The 25,725-nt window shown below is 40.5% G+C and overlaps 1 protein-coding gene across 2 annotated transcripts in view; it reads right to left on the bottom strand.

Annotated features, from left to right (window-relative positions):
* TBC1D15 (TBC1 domain family member 15) overlaps positions 1-22,034 on the bottom strand; it is a 36,293-nt gene extending 14,259 nt beyond the window's left edge. The window contains exons 1-8 of one of the 2 annotated variants that reach the window (XM_040594344.1): positions 21,893-22,034; positions 11,522-11,620; positions 11,208-11,282; positions 10,338-10,476; positions 8,541-8,751; positions 3,233-3,335; positions 2,063-2,260; positions 405-533 (exon numbers count right to left, since the gene is read on the bottom strand). In XM_040594344.1, coding sequence (XP_040450278.1) covers positions 405-533; positions 2,063-2,260; positions 3,233-3,335; positions 8,541-8,751; positions 10,338-10,476; positions 11,208-11,282; positions 11,522-11,620; positions 21,893-21,916 — 978 coding nt within the window. In that variant the 5' untranslated portion in view covers positions 21,917-22,034. Of the gene's footprint in view, positions 1-404; positions 534-2,062; positions 2,261-3,232; positions 3,336-8,540; positions 8,752-10,337; positions 10,477-11,207; positions 11,283-11,521; positions 11,621-21,277; positions 21,382-21,892 lie in introns of those variants that run through there. The other variant, XM_040594345.1, reaches the window with a different exon arrangement.
* Positions 22,035-25,725: the final 3,691 nt, after the last annotated feature.

The following is a 25,725-nucleotide window of genomic DNA, read 5'->3' as shown; positions in this document are numbered from 1 at the left end:
ACAAAGAAGAGAAGCTTTTGTTGGAGAAGGACAAGAAAACACCCTCAAAAAGAAAAGAATAAACCCGATATCCTAACACTGACACAGTGGTGTTTTCCTAAAAGGCACTTTGATTTCTCTTATCTCTTAAGCCTTTGTGTTTTCAACTCATTCACTTTTGCCAGTCACCACAAGATCTCTCTCCTTGTAGAACATTTCATATGGTTCCAAGACCGCTGAGCTATTTGATTAGCGTGAAATCATGCTTTATGAAGTCTCTGCAAGAATACTGACTGGCTCATACTCAAAGTCCTACACAAAGCATTAAAAGTATAATGAAAGCAGCATACACGTGGTTTGGGAAGGAAAGAAAAAGGGGACAGAATCAGGCCATACGTCTTGTTGACTTCAGAAAAGCAAATTACCCCTTTGAATATTGATTGCTTTATGTAGTCAACATTTAAAATTCTTCCTTCAGAATCCATATTCTTAGCCCATTCTTCAGCCAATACAGGCTCTCTTCTACTGACATCAGGCTGTTTTCCTAGATCGATCTGAAACACACACAAATACATTATATGGACCCCACCGAAGTGCTTCAGTCATTTTAAAAAACTGCACAAATAGTACTAAGCTTGCCAGTTTCTTATATTCGGTGCAACTACATTTTCATATCTGCATACCTCAGTTAGCAACTCTTAAGGATCTAAGGCTGTGTCCCCATTAGCAAGTACTGATGAGCAACACAAGCAAATCTTTAGAACAAGACCCTGTGCTGAGGGCCTGGGTGTATATATGTTAATATTTCAGATTTTGGAGGAGGGTATATATATGTGCAATTTAAATAACCTTCTACCCCCAAACACCTCTGAGCTAGCTTCCCATGGACTAAAAGCCTCCGTGCAACAGGAAACACATTAGGTATGTGCCACACAGCAAACAAGGCCAATGGGGAGCTTCACTTCAAAAGCACATTCCTGATACACACTACCATATCTTAAGATAGAACTGAAAAACGACTTGGGTTCAGAGATGCTAACCCACACAGACTGCACAGTGTGACAGAAAGATCAGTTTAAGTACACTGCCCCTTAAAAAAAAGCCCTAAGGCTCTATGTGCCTTCACACCAAAGTTGCAGAGCTTGTGGTTAGTCTCTGTTTCCAAACTGCACGTTTAAGCACAGCAGAATTCAGCAGCCAGTAATTCCTTACTCTCTAAAAACATTTTGATGATGGTAACCACCAAGTCAATTTGTGTTTGAACTCTTTAGAAGTTTAAGACATTTGCCTGATTAAGACACATAGGTCAGTGTTATCTTCAGTATGTAGCATTTGTTACACTTTTTCTCATTGATAAATTAACTGATTAAGTGCTAGGCAGCTAGTTTTTACAATTACACAGTTCACACAGCTACTGCTATTAACACTACCTCAAACTCAATTAAAAAAATAACATTCAAAACAGTTTAACAGTCTAAAAACATGTAACTTGCTTAGATAGTAATCACAAGCACCTAAAAGTAAACATTTTCCACCTATCTGTAAAAGACACCAACAGGAGCCCAAAATGACTCATGATCCAATTACAAGTTCATTCTAGCTTTGGTTCAAGTTATACACAAATCTTTACATTTGTACATCCTAGACATTAATCATCCAATTAAATACTTTGTTTTAATCTTCTTAGCCCTCTTAAAACAAACTGCAACGTCAAAGTGATGAGCCAAGAAAGTTGGTTACTAATCTGCATAGCCCAATTTTACTTAACATCTCTCTATCTGACCACAGAGGAAACACTAAACATGAAATGGGTCACTTTTCAGGGTAGTGATTCGAAGACAACGATAAACCCCATTTCAATAATGTCAAGCTTTCTTTCGAAGCTAAGCTCATTTGCAGGCACAAAAATTATATATCCTAGGAGCAGCTGATGATGATCTCATTCTTGTGAATAAATGGTAGGGCAGCATTTGTCACAATTGCATAAACACTATAACTGACCAAGCTGCAAGTGCTACCACTCCTTTAAAAGTGCGCATAAAAAGAAGAAATGCATCTGTATCACATTCATTTACACACTCACTCGTGTAATGACTTCAAATCCTGGTTCTTCCTGCTGATTTATCTTCAGCTCCGGAATCGCATCATTGAGAAAGTCTGCCATTTCTGATGGTGGTCGCCTTTGACTTGAAGGGTCACTTAAACGGAAACTGTCAAAAATATAGTTTGTGACTTTGGAAAATCTTCCCATTGTTACTGTGTATGGATCTTTCTTCAATTTCTGTGTTATAACAAGGAAAACAAGTAAAACACAAAAGCCTCAGATTATTTGGAATTTCTATACTCAAAGCAAAACAACAGCAAGAGTATTGTAGGTCTCAGTTACTGAAGTTGCAGGTATCAGTATTTCCACACAGTGCATTCATTACATGATTAAAACAAGATATCTTAAGTATTAAGATAATACTACCAATTGATTTGAAAGACGGGGTAGTAGTGTGCTCAGTAAGCCTGACCTAAGTATAAAAGTGGATCAGATCCACTGTTACCTTTCCAGTGATTAATGACATGAAACATCTTTCTTACGCCTAGCTTCCCTGTCTTCAGAGAGAAAACGCATTCTGAATCGTCATGTACTCTGCTAGGAAGCCCACACAAAACTTAATTTTACAACTAAGTTCAGAAACTAACTTAATTCACTCATGAAGATTTTCTTTAACAGATCAGTGCATCAAAATGCCAGCCTCATTCAAGTCAAAATTTCAAATTGAAAATTTGCTGCTGACTTTCATGAGTCCACAAACCCCACCAAATGGTAAGCAGTTTTAGCATTAAGAAAAAAACCCTCCTTTAGGCAATATTGTGCTATTTGCCACTGTATTTCCAGCATCCCCTCAAAACTGTCAGAAAATACCAAAGAATACTTAAGTCAAGGAAAAATTAGAAAATTCTAATTAACGTTTTGGTAACTCCTAAAACTTTTCCTTCTTCCTTTTTCTAAAGCTATCTGTACCCAAATGTACAGAATCACAGACAACATTAACTTGAATGGGTCTGAAAAAGTACCACAGGGGAGTTAAGTTATTCAAACACAGAAGACAGTTTACAATTGTACTTTACTATAGTAAGCATTCGTTTTAGGACACAATAAATGCTTCTACAATGGCAATGATTCAGGGAGTATGTGTGTGACATGGTAGGGTGGGGTTTTTTAATACATGTCTGCAGAATAAAAAATTCAAAGACTGCATACTTGCAATAAGCCATACGATGGTTCATCAAAGAGATTTTCAAAAGACTGAGACAGAGACTTGTTCTGAGAGTTCACAAGAAGAATCCGTTTATCCTGTGGAGATCTGCAATAACATTAAAAAAGGGTTTCTGTAAGTACCACCGGTTTTTCCTGAAAGTATTTTTAGAACCTTTACTGTTTTATGAAGTCACATTTCAGGTTTTGTGCAAACAAAGCAGGTTTGATGCATCACTCTTCGTTCTGGGCACAAGTTCACAACACACCACGAAACAGGACTTTCATTTTTCAAAAGATTAGCCACCATCATACTGATTCTGAATTGTACTTGCACTGTTTGAAAAATCATGATGCTTTTGAGAAATTTTTGAGAAATTGCTCTGGAAGATAACTTCTGTCAACCATACATAAATAAAGTTTTCTTTAGTTTTCTAGAAGTGACAATAGACAACAGAAGTGACACAGGAAAAGAAATTTAGTGAGACAAGGTCAGTCTCAACACAACATGTGCTGAAATGCTTTTAACTTAAGAGTTAGTGAAAAGAGCCCATTGTTACCATACACAGTTAAGGAATTCTTTCTATGAACTAGTAAATCTTAGCTTAAGACATCCTGTAAAATACTGAAGGAATACAAACTGCTTTTCAATGTATGAAAGCACATCAACAAATTTCTAACCAACAATATTACAACAGTTACTGTCATAGTAATTCTAAGATTCACACTGATGGGAGCTTAAAAAACACCACAGCCATTGTACTGCAAAACAGAACCATCTCAGTACAGCCCTGCAAATGTATTTCTGTGTAGACTCCAAAAGCTAAATGAATACAAACCCGATTTGGCCTAACTCACTATATTTATACACACTTGTTCTTCAGTATAACATTTGCTTCTCTGACAGGCTTGCATAGGCAGATGAAAACAGTAAAAAAGACAGTGGAACTGTGCTGCTCCCAGTATTTAATCTGTTCTTTTGGCATCCCCACACCCCCCACCCCAATATGCCATCTTCTACCCTCCCTCAGCAGAGATACCCTATCAAATCATTAACCAGCTCCTGAATCACCAGTTTACAGCTCAGTATGTGACAGAAGAGAGAACAACTCAGAAGCCAAGCCTCAGAGTTTGTGGCTAGGTAGAGAAAAGCCAAACACTCTGCCATCTGTGTCTAAACCATTGCAGACTTCCATATATAAAATACCTTTCTATTGCTCTATCCCAAAGTTTAAGTCCACTATTTCTAGTCTTCAAAAGCAAAATTACTTTTACTTTTGTTAGAACCTGCATCATCTACCATGTTATTAAAGTCAAAGATAAGAACTTTAATAAGCCTTATCTCTTTCCTATTCCAACACAACAGGACACTGTTAACACTGACGGATATGAAATGCAACAAGAGATCTCGTTTTGAGACAGCCAGACACCACAGTCATAGTTTTGAGGCAGCAACAGTCACTGGCTTTTGCTAAAAAGCAGCACAGGGGCAAAGGCTGAGTCACACCTTACGTTTTCCTTAACTAAAAGGAGGAAAACTTTGTACCATATCTCCATTTTAATTAAACATTCTCTCTGGACAGCCAGTTGGGTATCAACAGCTACTTGGGTAATGTTCAAAACAAATCTGTGAGCTAGATACTTTACTGAACATTTAACTCAATCCTGTGAGTTAGAAAGTGTCATCTGTACACATGGTGTTTTCTCAATATTAGACTGATGCCTCCAAAATAGGAAGCACATACTCTTTAAAGCAACGAATTACAAATATTTTGTTCTAGTTCAGCCACTTCACACACACTTTCAGCAATCATGTGATATTTTATAAGGAACAGCGTTAGAGAAGGGCAAAAACTTTTGAGTTAATAGGAACACTGGAAGAAAGTACCCATGACAAAGGCATTTTAGAGAAAACCTGAACTTTCCACCTTAACATCAATATCCCATATATTATCCAGAGGCTGGGATAACAAGTGATTATGTTACCAAATATTTGCTTGTGGCATCCAGAAAGCTGAGTAAACATCTTTTCCTAAAAAGAAGTTGTAAGCTTAGATAGATCATGTATTAAAGCATAAATAACCATTAGGAAGCAACAGAAACTTACAGAGACTAAAGTCTGTAATTTCCACAACTTACATGGCATATTTGTTCTTTTCTCTTTCCTTAAAAGATAAAATCATCATAACTCATGATTAGACCACAGAAAAGAATTTGGTACCAGAAGCAGATCTGAACTGGAAGAGAAGAATCTATAAGAAAATTCAAACTGGAAGTTCCTGCTGAGCTCAGTGCTTAACTTTATTCAAATTTAATTTCCATGCCTACCTCAGATTTTTGCTTTAAAGTTCCCACAGTATCTGCTATTGCATTCATCAACACTTAGAACTGTTTGAGGTGGCAATACTAAGCAGCTCAGCACATCCTGAATGCTAGAACATCACCTCAAGGTTCCCTGTTTTACCTTAGCAGAGAACTCATCTGGTAAGCGTTCCTGGACACCACAGTGCACAGCTGCTCGGCCAAACTGCACAAACCCTGTGCCACTGCCTTCTTCTAAAAGAGACACACGAGGACATAACTGCCTCTCTCTCTCTACAGTTTCTTCCCCATCTGACCCCACCTGACAGCTGCTGTTTTACACTGTCCCAAGACAAATGTCCACAGCACCTGGCAAGAGGCTACAAAGGACAAGAATTAAGAATCCTCTGGATCAAATAAAGGAAGAAAAAGTGCCCATTCACTCACCAAAGACTACGTGAAAGAGGCAGTGTTTGAAACAGGAACCAAAATCACCACCTATTTCATTTTCATTCAGTGACTCACCAATAAGCATTAACCTTATATAGGAATGTAAAGTGTAATTATTTGCAATACGTGACTCAATACAACTGGAAATAATGCATTTAGTAACACAAACTGTCTAACATTATGTGTAGTAACAAACCAACAAGCAAATGCTGGACAGAACCTAGATGTCTGACTTCCACAAGCCTAGGTGTCCAACTTCATAAAATGGTTTTAGGTATTCTGGTATGTTAGTTTAGATTCCTGCATTTTAAAAAAAAAAAACTTCAACCACGAGGTCAAAAGATACAAAATAATTCCCAAATACGAAAAGATAAAATAACTTGTTACATAGCACAGCGCTATCTTGTTGGAAATATTTTAATAACTTTGAGCAAAAAATACGAAATATAAAATAAACTTAGTCCAAGTGTCTCAACATTAAAAACATGGAACTCCACCAAAATTAATGCATGTGTAATTACACATCGGTAGCTGCAAAACCACTTTCATTTACCAACTTCCCTGTTGCTTATTGCTTTTTATGTGTGTATATATATATGTGTGTGTGTGTATGCACACACACACACATATATTCAAATATTAAGCTCTTTAAATACTGGCAATTAAAAAGAACAGTATCAATTTTAAAAAGCTTTTGTTAAAGCCTCAAATGGACTAACTGGAATGAAGATGTAAGGATAATTTTTCATCTAAAATTTTAAAGTTTCTAGTGGATAGTTAATCACAGAAAGTTTTGATTAAGCTAATGCAAACCAGTTTGCTACACTGGCAAATGTACTCACTAGGCCTACTTAAGACTGATCATTAAATACACATTACAGGAATTTGAAGCGGAAGATTTGAAATATATTACTGCAGTACACAGGCAACAGATCACACAGATAGGGTATAAACCTTTCAGCGACTCACCATACAACAGAGGTGCTCTTCAGTGTTAGCTACATAGGTTGCCCCAAAAACCTGTCCTAGCCTACCAGCAATTGGTCAGAAGATATCCACAAGTAAACACAGAGCAGTACGATCAAAAAGGAACAATTTCCCTGGGCAGGGGGATGGAGACAGGGGGATGGCAGGACAACAATACTCCCCCTGCACCTGCAGAAGTAATGAAATTAGGAAACTAAATGAAAGGTTTAAGGAAGCAGTCAAAGAGAACCTAGAGAAAGAAACACCACCTCAGGATCGAAGCTGAAGTTGTCATCCAGGATTTCACCATCTACAGTTGTAGAGACAATATTCTTAACTTACATGTTTATATTGTCCCCCTAATAGCCTCTCCTTTGGTCTTCCTGAATTTTCCTGTTAAAAAGCTCACATGCGATGCTACAGCCAGTACCATTTCACAGACTGCTCACACTGACTATGCTACCTTTTCCAAGCAGTTGACAGCTGATTATCACAGACTCCAACACCACAGCTTAGCACTGTCAAAGCCTTTCACAAATCAGTTCAGTGAATATAGAACCCTCATGTCCTTTCTAGAAACTTGCCCTCCAGCCTAACAGCATTACTGGGTGACAGCCTTCCCTACCTGTCAAAGGCAACTCTGACCTTGTTGATGATACCAATGTGAGAAGAGCCCTCTATGATGATTCCCACAGTCATTTCACTATCCACCTTCAAAATCTCTCATCAGAATATGATGTTGCAAGTGATGATAAAAACACACTTTGGAAAACAGAATACCTGTTACACTGATGTTAAACCTGTTATAGGGTAACTGTTGCACCTCACTGCTTATTGTTTCTTCATCTACTATCTACTCTTATTTACCCTCTCGACTTCCTAAATTATACCTATGCCTACATGGTGAGAGCAGAACATTTTATTTTATTCTTCATTTATGCTGTGCCAATCAAAAAGGCTTTTATCCAAGTGAAAAACTTGGACGTAACACAATATAAATACACAACAAAGCCCAAGTATTTAACACCGTGATAGGGTCTAGCTATGTTCACATTCAGAAAATTGATTTGAAGAGTAAAGATCAAGTGTGAAACATTCCCCACAACAAGAAAATATAGGCATACAGAATTCTGGGGGAAAACATTTATATATAAATTTATTTAGCTGACAGTACTATAAGTTATCTTACACACTGATGTCAATACTCAGATACTTCACACAAAGTAGATGATCTCAAATTTTAAGACTAATTATCCCATTTAATAAAAGTAGTTCAAGAAGAAGGTTTTAAGTCTACAGTGAGTGTTCAGGAGAAGCTTTTGTATCCACTTAAAGGGAGCTACTGAGGTATTATGGAGCTAGCAACACTTCAACAGAGTCTAAAAAATTTCATAAATTGATCCAACTATTTTAAAACTGCAGCCTACATTCCAAACGCATATGCAAAAATCACAATTTCAGTCACCTTGCAAATTTATTCTATTAATAAAAAAGAGAGAAAATACACTAGGAAGCATTAATTTTGTAATGTGTTTCAGATTAAAGTAAACCATGAATTTGTATTTTAAATCAGAACCAATAGTTGTCTGATACTTACTCACTCAGCACAACATGCTTTTCAAGGCATTTAATCAATAGTTTGCTATCTCCATGATGAAAATGAAGAGCTGGAAGCTTCACATCATCCTTCAGACAGAACACCAAATAAGACCACGCCATGCCTCCTTTGTTTTGTTTTATTGATTTCAGATCTGTCAAACTGAACAGGAACGACCACTTGCTTTCTCCATTTGCATGAGCTGTAGCATCTTAAAAACAAAATTATCACATGATTTTAGATTCACTTCCAGTGTTAGCAATTACAAATGCTTTGCATCTGTCACTGTACTCAAAAACCAAACCCAAAACACAAACCCCAGCACTGGTTCTGATAATAATGAAGTACCTACTGCAGCTGCTATTCCTGGATTTCTCTTTGTGCCTCCTCATCTTCTATACGCTTCTAAAATAATAAGCAAGTCCACGAGACTGCTCCCCTAAAGCTGCGCCTGCAGTTCATAAATGTGAACAAGCAGTTAGATGGACAACAGCTCTATCAAATTGCAGCAGCGAGCTGAATCCCACCAGCATCTCCATTAGGTAGTACTACTTAAACTAAATGTGATACACATTATGATACTGTATGCTATATACTGCACACAGTATTAGCCAAGTATTGTAAGACTGTTACTGAAGGGAGAAGGAATTGAGAATCTCCTCACCCAGTCCTCTCCCATACTGTGCAAACGTATACGCTCTGTGCAAGACTATACAAATTCAAAGAGAAGAGATCAATTTTTACTTTATCAAAGGACACAGAATCGCTAACATATCTGCGGGGAATCTGACACAGTCCCTGGCCTGCCCCCGTCAAATTACAGCAACTAAAAATAAGCGAGAAGTTGCAAAGAGCATAATCCAAGCTAGTAGTGCTCATTGACACTCACTTTAGATGTACTCTGATGCCTGAAGATGAAAAATCAATTCAAGGTAGTGATGTAATAAACCATCCTATGCCTGACAGAGATGCTGGTTTTAGCTTTATATCATGCTAGCGCTAAAAGCTCCTCTCAAACACAGTATTCTAGAAGCAAGGACTGTGCTTCACCCAAAAACATTCATAATCTTAAATCCAAACCCTGTACTCACACATGACATAGATGACATTTAAAACCATCACAGATATCGTGAACCAAGCACAATGGTCTCCAGTTATAGCCTGAGAAGTAATACAGGGAAAACAAGTACTATAAAGAAAAATCCTCTGATTCTCCTATAGCAGAAAGATTTCTCAAGAATCACTGTCCTTTCTCTCCCACTTTTTTTTTCTTTACAACATTTCTACTGAGACATTGTAACAAAAGCGATGTAGGTATAAAATTATTTTGTCAAAGTAAAAAAGACGATATAAAAAAAGACCCATGTACCACATAACTGTACATTACATCTCCCTCTGCTGTTGCAATATGGAAAGGCACTGGAGTAGTAAACCACTTGTTTCTTCATTTTCCTTTCTACAAAACAGCTAGTTTAAGTTCCATTTGTTTGAAAAAATGGAAGAGCCCAACGCAGATAAAACTGCTGCATCATCCAATGTTCATCACAGCAAGAAGTTAGTTTTATTTTCAATACAAATCTGTAGTAATTTAAAGAAAAAAATAGATTGGAGGCACACAGCAGCTATTCCACTGTTAATTTTTTTCCACATCCAGAGATTCACCTCTTACCACAAAGGACTCCCAGCTCTCCAATTCCTAAAAAATCCATTTTACTGTACCTAAAAGGCAATTCTTCAGTTACGAGTTACCATAAAGAAAAAACAAAACAAAACCCCCCACACTTAGTTTTTAAGTACCTCCATTTGAATGAGGCTTCTTTTTAAAAGAGACTGTGGTGACCATGTCCCATTCTGCTTCATAACTACTTGGACGGTCTGTTCCTTGGGAACATTTTTCCTTAGGAGTTTGAGTCCACTCCACAACAGAACTGGAATCCTGAGCACACAAAAAAGCAGTGACTATCAAAAAACCACAAGGCATTAAATTTGAGCTAGTTTCTCAGATTCAACAAGAATAAGCATCTTCTTTTTCACAGATTAAGAGAATCTGTAGTACCAAAACCCTAAGAAACATGATACGGTTCAACATAGCAAACTTGGACTTATGACTAAGAGGTCTGTCTTAACAAATTCAAAATGGTCCTAAATATCCTAGCCTCTTTTGCAGACTCTACCAACATAAAGTTTTTATTTAAGTGTAAAACTTCAATCTTCTTTAGTCACATCCTCTTAATACTACTTAAATACCACATATCACTGCATCTTGGTACCCCCATAGACTTTTATTTGTATTCTGCATTACAACAATACCTCTCTGTTTTGAGTCTAATTACAGAGAGTGAATCACCAGACTACAACATAGTAGATGCAGGGTGACTGGTGATCATGATACACTTACATTCATGTGGTCTTTACTATTTATACAATAGTCCCCTTCTATTTTATATATGTACCAAGTAAAAACTAAATAGAGTCACCTACACGTGTACCCCAATAACATGAACTGGGCTGCAGTCCACAAATATGATTCCTACATGTAGCTATTAATATAAATGATCATCACATAAATAGACTTTGCTTCCAGTTATGAGAACACCCACATATACGAACACAAAATAAAATGTCTGGAGGAACAGCACGACGAACGTTGATAACTAACAAACATACCTTTCCAGCACAAAGGATATTAGAAGTATCCAAAGTATCATCCAGTGGTCTCCAGTCTACTATTACTTCATTTTCCTACAGTACAAATAATCATAAAATTATTAAATACTACACAACAAAGTACATATCTCCCTATTTACTCACTGTATGATTACAATACAACTAACATATATATAAATGATGAAGACTATGTCAAACATTATATGGTGTTTGGTCATTTACAAAATTCTGAAGACATGTAAAAGGTTTGCCAAACAAGTTATGTGCTCTGCCAACAAATATATGAAGTTTCCGTAACTGCATTATGCAAATACCTTTTCTATGACACGCAGCACTCCTGATATTAAGCTGTCCTGGTCATCATTTTTTCTGCAAGATGAATGAATGAAAACTCCTTCTTGCTCATAGACAACCTATAACACAAAATGGGTAATGAAATAAAAAAACCAAAGACTCTAAAATTTTCTCTCTCCTGTGGTGCTCTATCATTTTGACACACCTTTATAAGTTAAGTGAACACCTCTACCACGTCATGGGTTTTGTTACCTGTCTTTCCTTCTCACCCCCAAGAGCTGTTTTTCACTTAATTAAAACACAAAACAATAGAAAATGGAACTTGTTGAACTTAATTGGTAAGCAACATACTACTATTACTTTGCCAGCAAATCACAAAAAATGCATTCAATACCTAGTATTTTTTAAAATCAGCAGGCAGAGATTCATATGGAAATGCTACACAGCTTTTAAAACATTAAAAGGCTTTTTCACATTGTCTGCCTTTCCCCACTTGTCATTTAAGCATGTCGCAATTATAATCTTAATTTAAATTAAAAATGGACAGCCTGGTGTACAAAAGATGAACTCCACAGAAATAAAAAATTTCAGCCTTAAATTAAATAATGGTCCAATCCTACATTTGGGGTGAATGGCAAAGGTTCCATTTCAAAGGTAGAATATTTGACAGAGAGGCTTGTTGGAATACACACTGCCCACGTAACTTGTGCATTTAAGCATTTACAAAACTTTTTACAGTATTCTGATCATGCTCATAAATAAAAAAGGAAACCAGAGAATTCTTGTCTGTCATAATTCAGCCGGCTCTCCAAAACTACGTGCTAGACATACTCTTAAAAGCTCTACAAATAATGTAAACAGGTTCTGTTTTAAGCTCTCTAAGAGTGGAAAGTCCCTAATATACCAAACTTTGATTTTGTGGAAGTGAAATACATCAAACAGTAACAGTAATTTCTTTACATTCATGTTAATTTCAAACAAAGCTGCGAACACTGCCTTAACAAATAAATACTTTTAAAGGCAAGCCCTAATAATTCTTGTCTAATCAAAGCCAGGTATTTTATTTCTTTGGTACTAAAATATCAGTATCTCTTTCTCAACTTACTCGTTTATCAAGTTTTTAATATCATCACATTTGCAGTCAGGTCAGTAAACTAAAAGCGTGCAAGCTTAACAAGGCAGACAAGAACACAGAGCTTAAAAATAGGAATAAAATTCAGTTAACTCTTAATTCTCTTCACTTTATACAAGCAAGAAATTTCTGAAGTGTCCTGTTTAATCACAGAAATATCACTCAGAAGAAATCTCCCTCTTGAAGGTTTATTAACATCAAGTTACTTTCAAAATATTGGAAGCCTTCTTTCCTCTTCTCTCAAGAGCTTTACTCCCTTTTCTAACAAAAAAGATTCTCCCACTATTTCTACCAAATAACCAGTTTTTAAATTCAGTCCCTGTTTAAACAAGGCAACTTTGGAATTTAGTTAAATTGTACCTTCTATCTCTTTGGACCTGATCTATCACCATAACCAGTCAGAAGTCTGAACCAAAGTGATGAATCACTGCTACAGCTGTCCCAAGGAAAAAACCCACCTATTTGTACCAGAGTTACAGTGGTAGAAGTATGTTCCTGCCAATAACGTTCCTAAGTATCAAAGTATACTTTCTCAGTCTAGAAGGCACGCAATCTAATATTTTTTATTATTTTCCATCCATTAATCTCTCAGGACAAACACTTCCTTCCACAGGAAAGGCAAACATGTTCCCAATGCCACAGTTATCATGTAACTGAAAAACTCTACATTGCTCTTCATAACAGATCCAGCTCCCTGCCCCCTGCTTCACCAAAACAGGCAATAAAACTGAGGAAGTGAGGACATGCTCAGAAGTTTGGAGGGTATCTGTGAAACAGTGGGCTTCTCACAGTGCAGCTTATTTCCCTCCTACTGTTACTCAAGAGAAAAAAAATCTCCAATTTTGAAAGGCCAGAAGTCCAAGCTGCTGGGATTCAGTATTATCAAGTAAGGGGTGCAATCTTGTATTTATTTTTTCCAAATGTTATCAAATATTTCACATGAGTGAGTTTAACAAGTGCTATTTTTTTATATCACTGAAAAAAATGTTGAGTCACAGAGATGGGAGTCTAGCAGATGCAATAATCTAACTAATTTGAAGAAAGGTATGTCATTAGTCTTACAAAAGGTCATCTAGGAAATGCTTTAACAGCTTATCCCACTGCAAAATATTTTGGAAGTTACCATCTTTGAATCATCTGAAATACTGAGCTGCAATTCTATGTAAGGTAAGTTCAGCAGTACTATGTAAGGTAACTCCATAACTCAATTTGAATAAGCTGATTTCAGGAACATGTTTTTATAGTGGTAGCACCTGAAGATTAGCTACACTGGACAGTCATATTTCACACAATGTTTTTTGCAACCTGAAAATGCAAAAATGGTACTAAGTATTCTTATAGCACCTTACAGTAAAAAGTAGTTTGTGATAGATTTTTGTTTTCTGGTATTACAGCACTGGCAAGCTATTAGCCAATTCAAAGACGGTAAGTAACATAAAATTACACACACAAGTACTAAGGAAAGTATCAAACTGAAAGACAGTATACCAACAGTTACATGTGGGTAAAGAAACATCCATTAGTTGGTAATTCCTGTAACACTGCAGCTCAACCCCACAAACCAAGTGGCCCACAAAGGTATGTTATGAGCTCAGTGCCTCCGCTGCCCGACAATCAGGCAAATGCCTCCTCAATCAGCACACATGAACATTTCAAGCAGCCAGGAAAACAGACATTTCAAAATCAGGCAACAGCAGCATACTCTGCCGCTTGCCTGAACAGCAGGTTACTGCAGAACATTTAAGATAAGTACCTTGAAATAAGATGTGGGAGAACAGACAGCAAATGTTGGAGGATGATCAGAAGCATCATTAAACACTAAGGACCTGTGTAAATTGTATACACAAAATCTACGTAGTGAGATTCCGTTACGCGTGGAGGGAGCAGAAGGACCTAGATATGAACAGGGCAGGACAGTAAAACCTTTGCCCCCTTATTAGCAGTTAAAGTCACTATAACCCCAAAAATCTGACCAAAACCTGCAACAGTATTACCTGTCAACACCACCTGCATAGAAAAACCACTTCAACTCCGCTACATCTTGATAACTTTTTGCCTTCAGTGACAGAGGACTGTGATCTGGAAAGGCCTTACTACACAGTGTGTGAACATCTCAAGAGTTTTAAAGAATGTCACCTGTTCAGTTAGTCAATTACGCTTCTTTGAGACACGAAAACACACTACTGGCTCACCTTGGTTTTGTACTATTCATTGTTTTACATATTTCATCATGGTCTCTTTTTCAAAGGTGAGAAATAGGTAGAGTCAAGCTCAATCTTTCATTTTCTTTTCATATGATTAGAGCCATCACTCCTCCTTTAAGTCAACATCAACAAGCCCATCATGAAAAAAGACAAGTTCATGTTAAGAAATGCACACCATAGGTAATTAGGCAAGTAATCATGTCCCTAGGATTTTAATCAAAACCTAAAAGTATTCCTCACACTATATACATATGTATATTACAGCCCATCCACCCAGTAAGACACCTGTGCTCTGCACAGTCAACCCACTGGTCATGGAAACAGAACCCCAGGGAAGAATAGCAGCTTATGTTGCTCAGATGCTCGAGGCCAAAAAAGTTGTCTCACCATGAAAGGCCTAACTACAGATTTAAGCAATGATTCTTTTGTTTTCTTCTACACCTATGTGCAAACATCTGTTGAACTGTCCATGGAGATGTAACCTCCTCAGGTTTAGATGTTATTACATACATGCGAGCCAGGCCCTGCTGGTCCCACAACAAAAACACCAATGAAAAAAGAACATTAGAGTGTTTGTCAAAAGCACACACTAACACAACCAACAAGGTGTAATGTGACAGGAGCTAAATAACTTTGAAAATTACTTAATTTCAAAGATTTATAATTCTGTCTGGTAGATGTACATTTATCAGAATTACTCAAAGATTTTCAGCCATCTTACTAGCTTAAAGCTAGCTCTATGCAAAACTGTTTCCAGATTTATCTACCTATAGCATGACTACTTAAAGGAAACCCACCACTGTAAAAGCACTCAGTTGGCAACTTTTTTCTATGAAGAAATGATGGAGAAAGGGGGGGGGGGGGGGGGGGGGGGGGGGGGGGGGGAAGAGAAATCATGCAAACTTCTCTCTCTCTTAAGTATTACTTTTTAATAATCTTAAAATTTCAAGTTTGCAATAATATGTACCCGAGCAGCTTATGTTCATAGGTCTTTCCTGTCAAGCAAGTCCACACTTGCAACATGCAAGCATGACTTACACCACATTTATTTTTCCAGTTCTACAGAATGAAAACTAGACCTACTACCTATTTGATTCATAATCCTACCAAAAACTAGAAATTGATGTAAGAGTTTCCAAATGCTGCTAAGCCACTTTGACCTGTTTTTTGTTTTTTTTTCCAGAGGCACTACAGAAGTCAAAGGCAAAAATCACAATTCATTCTAATCAGCCATTAAAAGCGCTGCGTTGCACAGAGACCACAGCTATTCCACTTCATAGATGACAGAGGGTCTGTAGGAACAGGGAACCACAGCACAAAATTCAGGAAAGCTGCACTGAGCAATAGCTCCCTACCCACCTACTATAAAAAACAGAGGGAAGCAGCAGGATGTAGGCTCAGTTTACATGTCATGTCATATGCTAGTTAAGGTTCTGGAAAACTGTTCAAATATTTATATTCCCTGTCCAGCAGAAAATAGCTTCCTGAAGTCCCACTATTGTCCCAGTAACATCTGCTGAGAAATAAACTGTATCATTCTTAATACTGTAAGGACAGAGCACAGACAATTTGTACCTCCAGCTCATTGTACTGCTTACAATGAGCAGTCACCAGACAGTGTAACTTTTTTTGCCAAGGACATAGGCGAGCAGGTGGCCTTCAGCATACCACATCAGCAATTACAGTATATGCCAGAACACAAGCAAAGCTTTGGAAATAAACGGCTGCCATTTGACAGCAATTTACAGCCCTGTGCTATCGGCTAGTGAAAGACAACAACGCTGCATCCAAAGACGAGGTGTAGAAGCCAACAAAAAAGGAGCTAGGATGCGGGGCTACCACAGAACAGGGTGGTCCTGCCCTCCTCACCCATGTATTTCCCACCCTGCATGTGCTGGGCACCTAAGTACTAGCTGATGCCACATGCACTGACTGTTCATACCTTATACCCTTTGCTCTGACCTCTGTCACACACCAACAAACTGCCAAACACAGGACACTTGAAAGAATGGAGCAGCGCAGCAACTCTCCCAGGTAGTCAGCTAGTCCCATCTTTCAGACACTTCATACTGTCTCTCCCTCTGCTCTTATCCAGCTCGCTCTCCTTTTCTGCCAGAGCATACAGCTCGGGGCCCGCACTGCTCTGCCAAGATGCCATCAAGCTTCTCATGCCAGATGCAGCTTGCAGCACTTACACAGTGAAGCAGCCACTGCCCTCCAGTCATTAAGTAGCTACAGCACTGCACAAATCCCGATTCTAACAACTTTTCAATAGCATTTACTTCATTTTTGCCTCATATTAGAGAACTGGGTAGAGGACCTCGTTGTGGATTCAACAGCTGAAGCAGCAAGTAGGCGTGCTTGTAAGAAAGCGACCGAGTAAGAAAGTCTGAATGCTCCACAGACTACAAATCAAGGAAAAATGGGTCTGCCTACAAACATCAACAGCAGATATAGCAGCTGTACAGCATCTTATTTTCAGATTCTGACTGAAGGTAAACAGAAAGATGCAACACAGTAAGGAAACAACTACAGGCCAATAAAATAAATCCAGTTTAGACAATGGTTATCCTGAGAGACCTTACATCCACAAAAGGAAATATCTTAGTTTAGAGCTGTGCTTTAAGTTACAAGAAACATAATGCAACTTTAAAAACTGCATTATGCTGCTTTAATTTCCATCTCCCTCTTTGGAATAGCTGAGGTTTCCCCAGAGCTTATTCACACATCCACTGCTAAACTGTCACCGGGCACATCAAAGTACCTACTACATTAATAATCTGATCACTGAAAGCAGACATGCCAAAACATTTGAGTGCTCTGCAAAGCATCAAGGTAACACTACTTGACCAACATGACCTTCTGCTCCACAGAAGATGTTACAATTTCTGGCATTTCAATTTTAAGAAAAATGAAAAGCTGTAACCTTACACATCTGTTTGCTGAGCCTATGGCTCAACATTCTGCCTATGGCAGCAAAATCTCACGCCCTGCTACTTTACTTAAAAGAGTTAAAGTCTTACAAACACCAAGTTTCTAAGGGGTGGGAAATCCCACAAATACTGTTCATGTTGTGACAAACAGGAGAAAGCTCACAACACTAGGAACCACATAGTGTAAGAAAGATTTCCCGCTTGACAAAAGTTAGGTTTTTCAAGTTCTGCCTTTAGTGCACTCAAGATTTCTTGAACCACAAAGTACTTCTGCTACTTGTGCAACATGAGATACCGGTGAAGATACAAGTCTATTCAGGGTACTGAGAGTAAGAGCTTGAGGTGGTAACACACTATTTCTACCATGAACACTTCTGCAAGAGAAACCTTTCATAAATAGAAAACAGAAAGAATATCAAGAAATTTCAGAATTATCAGTGAACTGCTCTACATTCAAGCATAATGAAACCATAACTAAATTCAAAAGAGGCAAAAGCTTCCATTCACAAAGAAAACCTATGAAGTACAATATATTCAGAAAGGATTATGATTCTCTACAACATAAATTATAAAGGCTGAAAAAGTCACAATGAAGACTAAATCAAATGCTTAATAAAATGGCGCAACAATGCATAGTATAGGAGTCTCTGTGCCCCAAAATTTAACTAGTAGAAGGTGCAGCAAGACACCGCCTACTCCACAGAATATATATACATCTAAAATAATCTGTTATATCTGTGCCAACAAACTACCTGAAGGATGAAAAGCTAATTTTAACAGACTATATTTTAAATCTCTTTGCTGGTCCTGGCTACAAAAAAAGCCCTCAACCCACACACTACCCCCCGACAACACTACAGCATTTACCACAGCATTACTGTTTAGCAGTAGCTGCAGTGCTACTTGAACACTTCTAGTAGCTGAACTGGCCAAACATCTGAGCTTAGACCTGAAGCTCAGATGTTTGGCCAGTTAAAGCTCTGTAACTTTAACTCTAAGAGCAAGGACACAGGCAAGGGAAAAAAAAACATCCCTGACAGACCATGTGTCAATTGGTAATTTGAGAAAGATCTAACAGCCCATGTGCTGAAAATACTCTGAACACCAAGAGCATAAAACAGAAATCATTACTGTCTTTAGATCAGCTTTCATAATAGCCTATACACTAACAGACTAAAGTTGATGTTTGTACTTCTCCCCATACACAACTTTTTACCTCATTTTCTACCCTGGTTTTCTGTTATAAGGGTGAACCCAAGGTTAGTCCTCTGAAATAAGGAAAACAAACTGCCATTTGCTAAGCAACAAAGAGAAAATATACTTGCTTTCATGCATATAGTCAAAAGCACCAAAAATGAAAGACCTTACTGCCAAGTCACTTGCAGAAAAAAACAGCAACTCTAAGAAAGGGAGAAAAACTAAAGCTCACACTATTCTAGTGCAGTTGGTCATTAATAAAGAATGAGTCACGACTCCAGAACTCAACAGCATTAACTTAAGTCTTCCAGAACAGAGTTAACCATATAGAGAAAATGAAAAGAACCTCCCAAGATACAAAGCAGCAAGAAGAAACAAATAGGACAAAAATCCCAAGTAAACTAGTACATACAGTTAGATGAGGTAATCAAATTTATAATTCATATCCTATTAACATATGGAGCAGAAGCCAGAGACAACATCAAATAGCCACACTGTGAATCCACTGATATTAAATGATGTCTGGGGGGAAAAAAATGTGATAAAGAAGGGGAAGGCAAACAGGGTAAAAATATAATGGAAACCACAACCTTCCATGGTTTGCTGAAACAAGATTTCATGAAAGCTGAGACAATGCAGGCTATCCCAGCTGCTTAATATATTACCATGTGCATTCCATGGGAATTACTTTGTGTGATATTTTTGCAGAAAAGCACATACACATTACTTTCATGTGATAAAACCTGCCAAATGAGACTGAAGCACCCCACATACTAATGCCTACTACTCTATCAGAAACCCACCACCTGAAACACCTCATTACAACACGGCACAGCCAAAAGGAAAAATGTAATTAATGTAGGACATCTATAGCTTGGAAAGACACTAGAAAGCAAAATGCCTTAAGTGAGAATTCTGGGTCTGTACCACCTTACACTGTGTTTATTCCATCTGGAGTGAAGTTTCACTAGTTTTTGAGCCATTCTAAAATCGTGCTGCCACCCAAAGGAACAATTTGTGATCCAATGTGCTCCTTAGACCAATAGAAAACTAACCCAGCCAAAAATAAGCACACACAGTTCAATGTACTCTTTCAGCCTGCTAAATGAAATCACCCAGAGATCAAAGGAGCACAGTATCCAAGCAAGCAGAAGTGCAACACACAGGCAGGTAGGTCTAGAGGATGGAACTGCTCCTACTGAGAGCAGTGAAACTTCACATCAGCCCAGCCACTTCACGAAGTCTGAGAAAACACAAGTGTCATTTTTTCTCTGTATCAAAAGAGACATGGCAAAGAACGTTACTGAACTAGCAGTTGCATTAACAACGTGCGGTAGTATTGTGGATGTGGAATAACTGAAACAGAGTTTTGTAACATGTTAAGAGATTTAGTCTCAGACAGACTTTTTTTTTTTTAAAGGAACAATGAATATATAGCAAATTTACAAACTACTAATTCACAATAGTTTTAGCCTCTCATATAAACTATGATAATATAGCTGCTTTCAGGAGAAACTTCCTGAAGAAGATCCCAATAAAAAACTAGGGGGGGGGGGGGGGGGGGGGGGGGAATAAAAAACTGCAAAAAGAAAATATTTACCACCATCCAGTAAACTGCTAGACTGACCTTAAAATGGACAAAACCAGAAGAGTAACTTTTCTCTGTATACCTAAAAAATGGATGTACATAGCTAGAAACAGCTTGGAGGACAGTATGACTATCCTTACATTTACAGCACCTAAGAGCAGTAAAGAACTCAAAGTTTTAACAACTCCAACTGAACAAATTGCCTGTTCCATCAGTTCTGGTTGAAACAGGTATGGTAAACTGGCACAAGCAAAATCTCTACTGAATTTTCCAGCTAGCTAAATGCACTTCTCGGCACCCTCAGAGATGCACAGACACAGCTAATTACATATGCTCTCTCATGCCGAGATCAGCGTGAGCTGAAATAGTCATTTGCTGCCATATGCTGGAAAAGTGAACTTGAAGATTATCACATTCTAAACGTGGCTACATACAGTCAGGCACTACACTACGATATTAAATCTCAGAAAAATGATCCACGTGCTTGGGAGCCCAGCATTGCAAAGAAACACTTTTAGAAAACAGTCACGGAATGAAAATACTTCTACAATAAAACCATATGGACACAACTCGGATCTGTTGGTGGGGAGGAGGGAGGCAGCTGCCGATACCTTTCCTCCTGTGACCTCAAACTAGGCCAGACACTTGAACCCACGTCAAGCCCCACTGTTTCATTCAGGAACGCTCAGCAGCGATAGGGCACGCAAAAATCTTGACGTTACCAAGTTACCCACTGACGAGGCTCTGTATCCACCGGCTACCGGCGCACGGGCCAGGAGAGAGGCCAGCGACGTCCAGCAGCACCCCTGGGACAGGCGGCCGGTAGATAGAACATGTCTCCTTCCTCCACCTCAGCCTCAGAGCCTACTCCGCGGAGGCCAAGCCCCGGCTCCGGGGCTGCCCATCTCCGGCGGAGAACGGCCTCTTCCCGCACCGGGGCCGGCTCTCCGCGCAGCCCGGAGCCGAGTCGGGGCGGCGTGGGACGCTGCCGGGGCGGCTGGCGCTGCGACGTGCCGCCGCACCCGCGCCGGACAGGGCCCAAGCCCGGCCCGCCGGCCGCGACCCCCTCCCGCGCAGCCGCGCCGGGCGGCGCAATGGGTCCGCGTCCCCCGCCGCCGCCAGGCCCAGGCCCGCCCGAGGGCGGGACGGCCCGGGTCCCGAGGGGTGGGCCCGAGTCCCGAGGGGAGAATAGGCACCCACGCAGGGGCCCGGCCGCCCCTTCCCGCGGCTCCCGACAGCTGGGACGACCCCAGCCCGGACACGGCGAGGCCCCCGAGGAGCGAGGACGGCAGCCACGGCCGCCCGCGCGGGACCCGGGCCCAGCCCGCCCCCGTTACCTTGCCGCTCGGAGGCGCCGCCATGTTGCCTACGAGTGTTTATGATGACGTTGCGCTCTTCACGTGCTTCCCCGCCGCTCCACAACAACCCCCGTCAGCCCCTCCGCGGCCGGGCGGGCGGCGCAGGCGCACTCGGGCGGAGCAAACGCCACCGCCACCGCCGCTAGCGCCGGGACAGGGAGAAGCGCGCCGGGCCCGGCGGGGGGCGGGGCTCCGGCCACGGGGGCGGGCGGGAGAGCCGAGCCCCGCCCCCCGCCGGGGCCTCCGCGGGCGGCGGCAGCCTGTGCTCCTCGCAGCACGCCGTCAGGGAAGCGGGGAAGATGGCGGGTTTATCTCTCTTTCTGTCGGCCGTCCCGTCGCCCCCAAAGGTTGAGCTCTTTTCCCTTGGTCTTTCCGCTCCGTTTGAATCCCTCACACGCGGCGCCCTGCCAGGCTGGCCGGTGCCCCGCCGCGGGGAAGCGGATTGCGGGTGGGCCGGGCAGGCAGCCCCCGCGGCCCGCCGCGCTGCCCCTCGTCCCGCCGCGCAGGCTCCAGGGGGAGGCGCGGGGCTGAGGGGCGGTGGAGCCCGGGCTGCAGCCGGGCCGTTACCCGGCGGGGCGCTGCCGGCCCGGGGCGTGCTGCCCCTCCGCGGCGCTGCGAGCGGCAGTGGCCCGGCTGGGTCGTACAAGTATGGCCGTAAGGGGAAGGGAGCCCGGCGGCTCCGCACCCTGACAGCCTTTCCTGAGCCACCTGAGATGGCAATGACAATTTGAGGGCTGTTGAAAATTTGATACAAAGCACACATTGTACTCTCTCTAGTTTTCTTTCTCTTCCCACTGTTGCACGATGTAACCGTCAATGAAATAACTGGCCCACAGGCGCTGCTAAGCTGCCCTAATACTCATGGACCAGATTTCTGCTGTTACTGAAAAATACACCACTTGCAGGATGATGGCTTTCGACATGGAACATGTTTGGTTTTATCACGGGATAAAGTAAAATCCCATCAACGTTAGAAAATATTCAGCATTCATATGTATACAGATTTATAAAGTCTGAAACAATCCTGCATATGTCAACAGGTTTTGATTGGGCGCCTTTACCTCAAAAAGCTTGAAAAAAATTAGCTTTCAGTCAGCGTCTACACCATTTGATCCTGCTGAAAGCCATAAATAAAGATGGTTTTTAAGGTGTCTGTTATATTCAAGCACCTTATAAAATCTTTTGAGCAAATAGTATATCCTCAAATATTGTTTATTTGAAACAGATTAATGAGCTGCTCACAGGGAAGTGATTTGCTAATCTGAAAGAGTAAAGGTAATTTTTTTCTTTGTCCTGTGCTGGTTTTGGCTGGGATAGAGTTAATTTCCTTCACAGGACGGGGCTGTGTTTTGGATTTGTGCTGGAAACAGTGCTGATAATACCGAGATGTTTTTATTATCACTGAGCAGCACTTACACAGAGCCCAGGCCTTTTCTGCCTCTCACCCCACCCCAGCAGCAAGCAGGCTGGGGGCGCACAAGCAGTTGGGAAGGGACACAGCTGGGACAGCTGACCCCAACTCTGACAAAAGGAATATTCTCTACCATATGACATCATGCTCGGCACATAAAGTTAGGGGAAGAAGCAGTGGAGGACATTCAGAGCAATGGCATTTGTCTTCCCAAGTTACCGTCACCCGTGATGCAGCCCGGCTTTCCTGGGGATGGCCGAACACCTGCCTGCCCATGGGAAGCGGTGAATGAATTCCTTAGTTTGCGTTGCTTGCGCGCTTGGCTTTTGCTCTACCTGTTAAACTGTCTTTATCTTAACCCACGAGTTCTCCGTTTGACTCTTCCGATTCCCCCATCGCACCGCGGGGGGGAGCATGTGAGCGGCTGCGTGGGACGGCTGCCGGCGGGGGTTAAGCCACCAGTGTCTGTCATAACATGGCATTACAATTTACTCCGGACTTCTCAAATTAAAACCTCATTTGGCTAGGTTAACACCCATGCTTTACTTTTTACCATGGAAAACCAGATTTGCGGTTCTCGAGAAAAATACTGATTTGCTTCAAAGTTGTGGGAGCCTGTTGTTACTCTACATAAACATGCATAAGGATGAGAAAATAAAATAAAACCACAGTCAGAACACAAGTCCTTGTAGTATTACCTAGGTCTGGAAAGCTGTATGGGCATAGCAAAAATGGGCATCATAGCTGTGATGGTCCCTTGCTTTGAATTTAGTAAGAGCACAACGGAGTGTTACAGTGAATACAAGGAAGAAGGCTACCCATTAAAAATGCATCACCATAAATGAATTGCTTTGAGAAGTGAAATTGTCATTGCCATCTTCCACACTCACAGCAGTTTCATCTTGTTTGGTCTTCCATGTCTTCATTTTCATCCTCTCCCTTTCTTATAATTTTCTTTATTTCTTTCTCCTTGCCACGTAATTATACATTACACACCCATGTGTAATCCCATTCCTCTCTCCACTTCCTTTTCATCTCTCAGCTCCCTGAATTCTGCAGGAACACCGGAGACTTCCTTTGCTTAGCTCCATGGCATACTCTCATTCCGGCCCACCACTGAAACTGCTTTGTCAAGATTTCTTTCAAAGTTCCTTTCCTAGGAGAAGCTCAGAATTAAGATTCCCATCTCGGTTTCATTAGCCTATATCACAATTTACAACAGACTCCTTGAGGTCTGCCCTCATCACTAGCATGACTGCCATCTTCTAGTTCTCCTATCTCTTGGACTTGATCACTAGCATACTTAAAGCCTCCCTCTCTTTGTAAGTAATTGTGTCAATAAAGATATATTTATCTCATGACTCACCACTTTATTTCTACTACAGCCATTAATCCTGATCCAAATTAAAATCTTTTTTTATCATCTGCAGGCAGCTAACAGACAAGATGGTTTTATCTTCCTTCAGACTCTCTTAGCATCCCTCCTGCTCTCTCTTCCCCCAATATCACTATCCACCTGTCTCCAAGGCCTACAGCTTGGCTGATGCTTCAGTCTTAGGTATGTCTCTGGATTCTCTCTTTTATGTTATAGCTAGCACTCTTGCAGACTTTACAACAGCACAATAGCATAGCTTTTCCTGTCTGTCCACACAGCTAAACATTTTTTTCTTGTAACACTCTGTTTGCTGAGAGTGACTGACACCATTTTGACCTGTTCAGACTCCTGCAGGATGCTTTTGCAAAGGCCATTTCTCTAGTCCCTATCCCTTTAACCCTCTCACCAAGCCCCTCCTGTACATCTACCAACTCGCATCCATCTCTAGGGCCTAACACAAAATGCCCTTTCTCCCTGTAAGGAGGATTACCTCCCATGCTTACTCACTGCCAAAGATCCAGCTCCCACATCAAGCCAGCTCAGTGCTAGACTGCCTATTTGTAAAGTTTTTATGCAAGAAATTGTGTGGAAGGCTTTTTCCTCAACCTGCCTTTCACGGAAAGCAAAAACTCCCTTAGAAGTGCACCAAGCTATCTCATTCTTCTTTATTTAAATCTTGTCCTCCTTTTTCATAGAAAAGGTACCCCCAAAACTGGTATCAAGTTTATGGAACTAAAACCACCACTGATGGTGCTGACCGCTACATTGTCTCACTGTTTCCTTGTCTATTCTGTTTGCATCCATGAGTTGTTTCTTGCCTATTCTTTGATTGTCAGTGGGACTGGATAGAGTCCTTGATTTTCATACAATCATAAAATAATTTAGGTTGGAAGGGACTACGTCATCTGGTCCACCTTACTACTCAAAGCAGGACATATTTAGTAGCTAGGTCAGATTGCTCAGGGTCACTTTTGCTTTGTGACAGAGCATATGAACTCTTGGCAGACTCCGAAACGCAACTGCAGA

This window comes from Falco naumanni, chromosome 5, assembly GCF_017639655.2.
Source record: "Falco naumanni isolate bFalNau1 chromosome 5, bFalNau1.pat, whole genome shotgun sequence".
Classification (NCBI taxonomy): domain Eukaryota; kingdom Metazoa; phylum Chordata; class Aves; order Falconiformes; family Falconidae; genus Falco; species Falco naumanni.
Note: the sequence above shows the minus strand (reverse complement) of the source record. Positions and strands in the feature narration are given on the sequence as shown.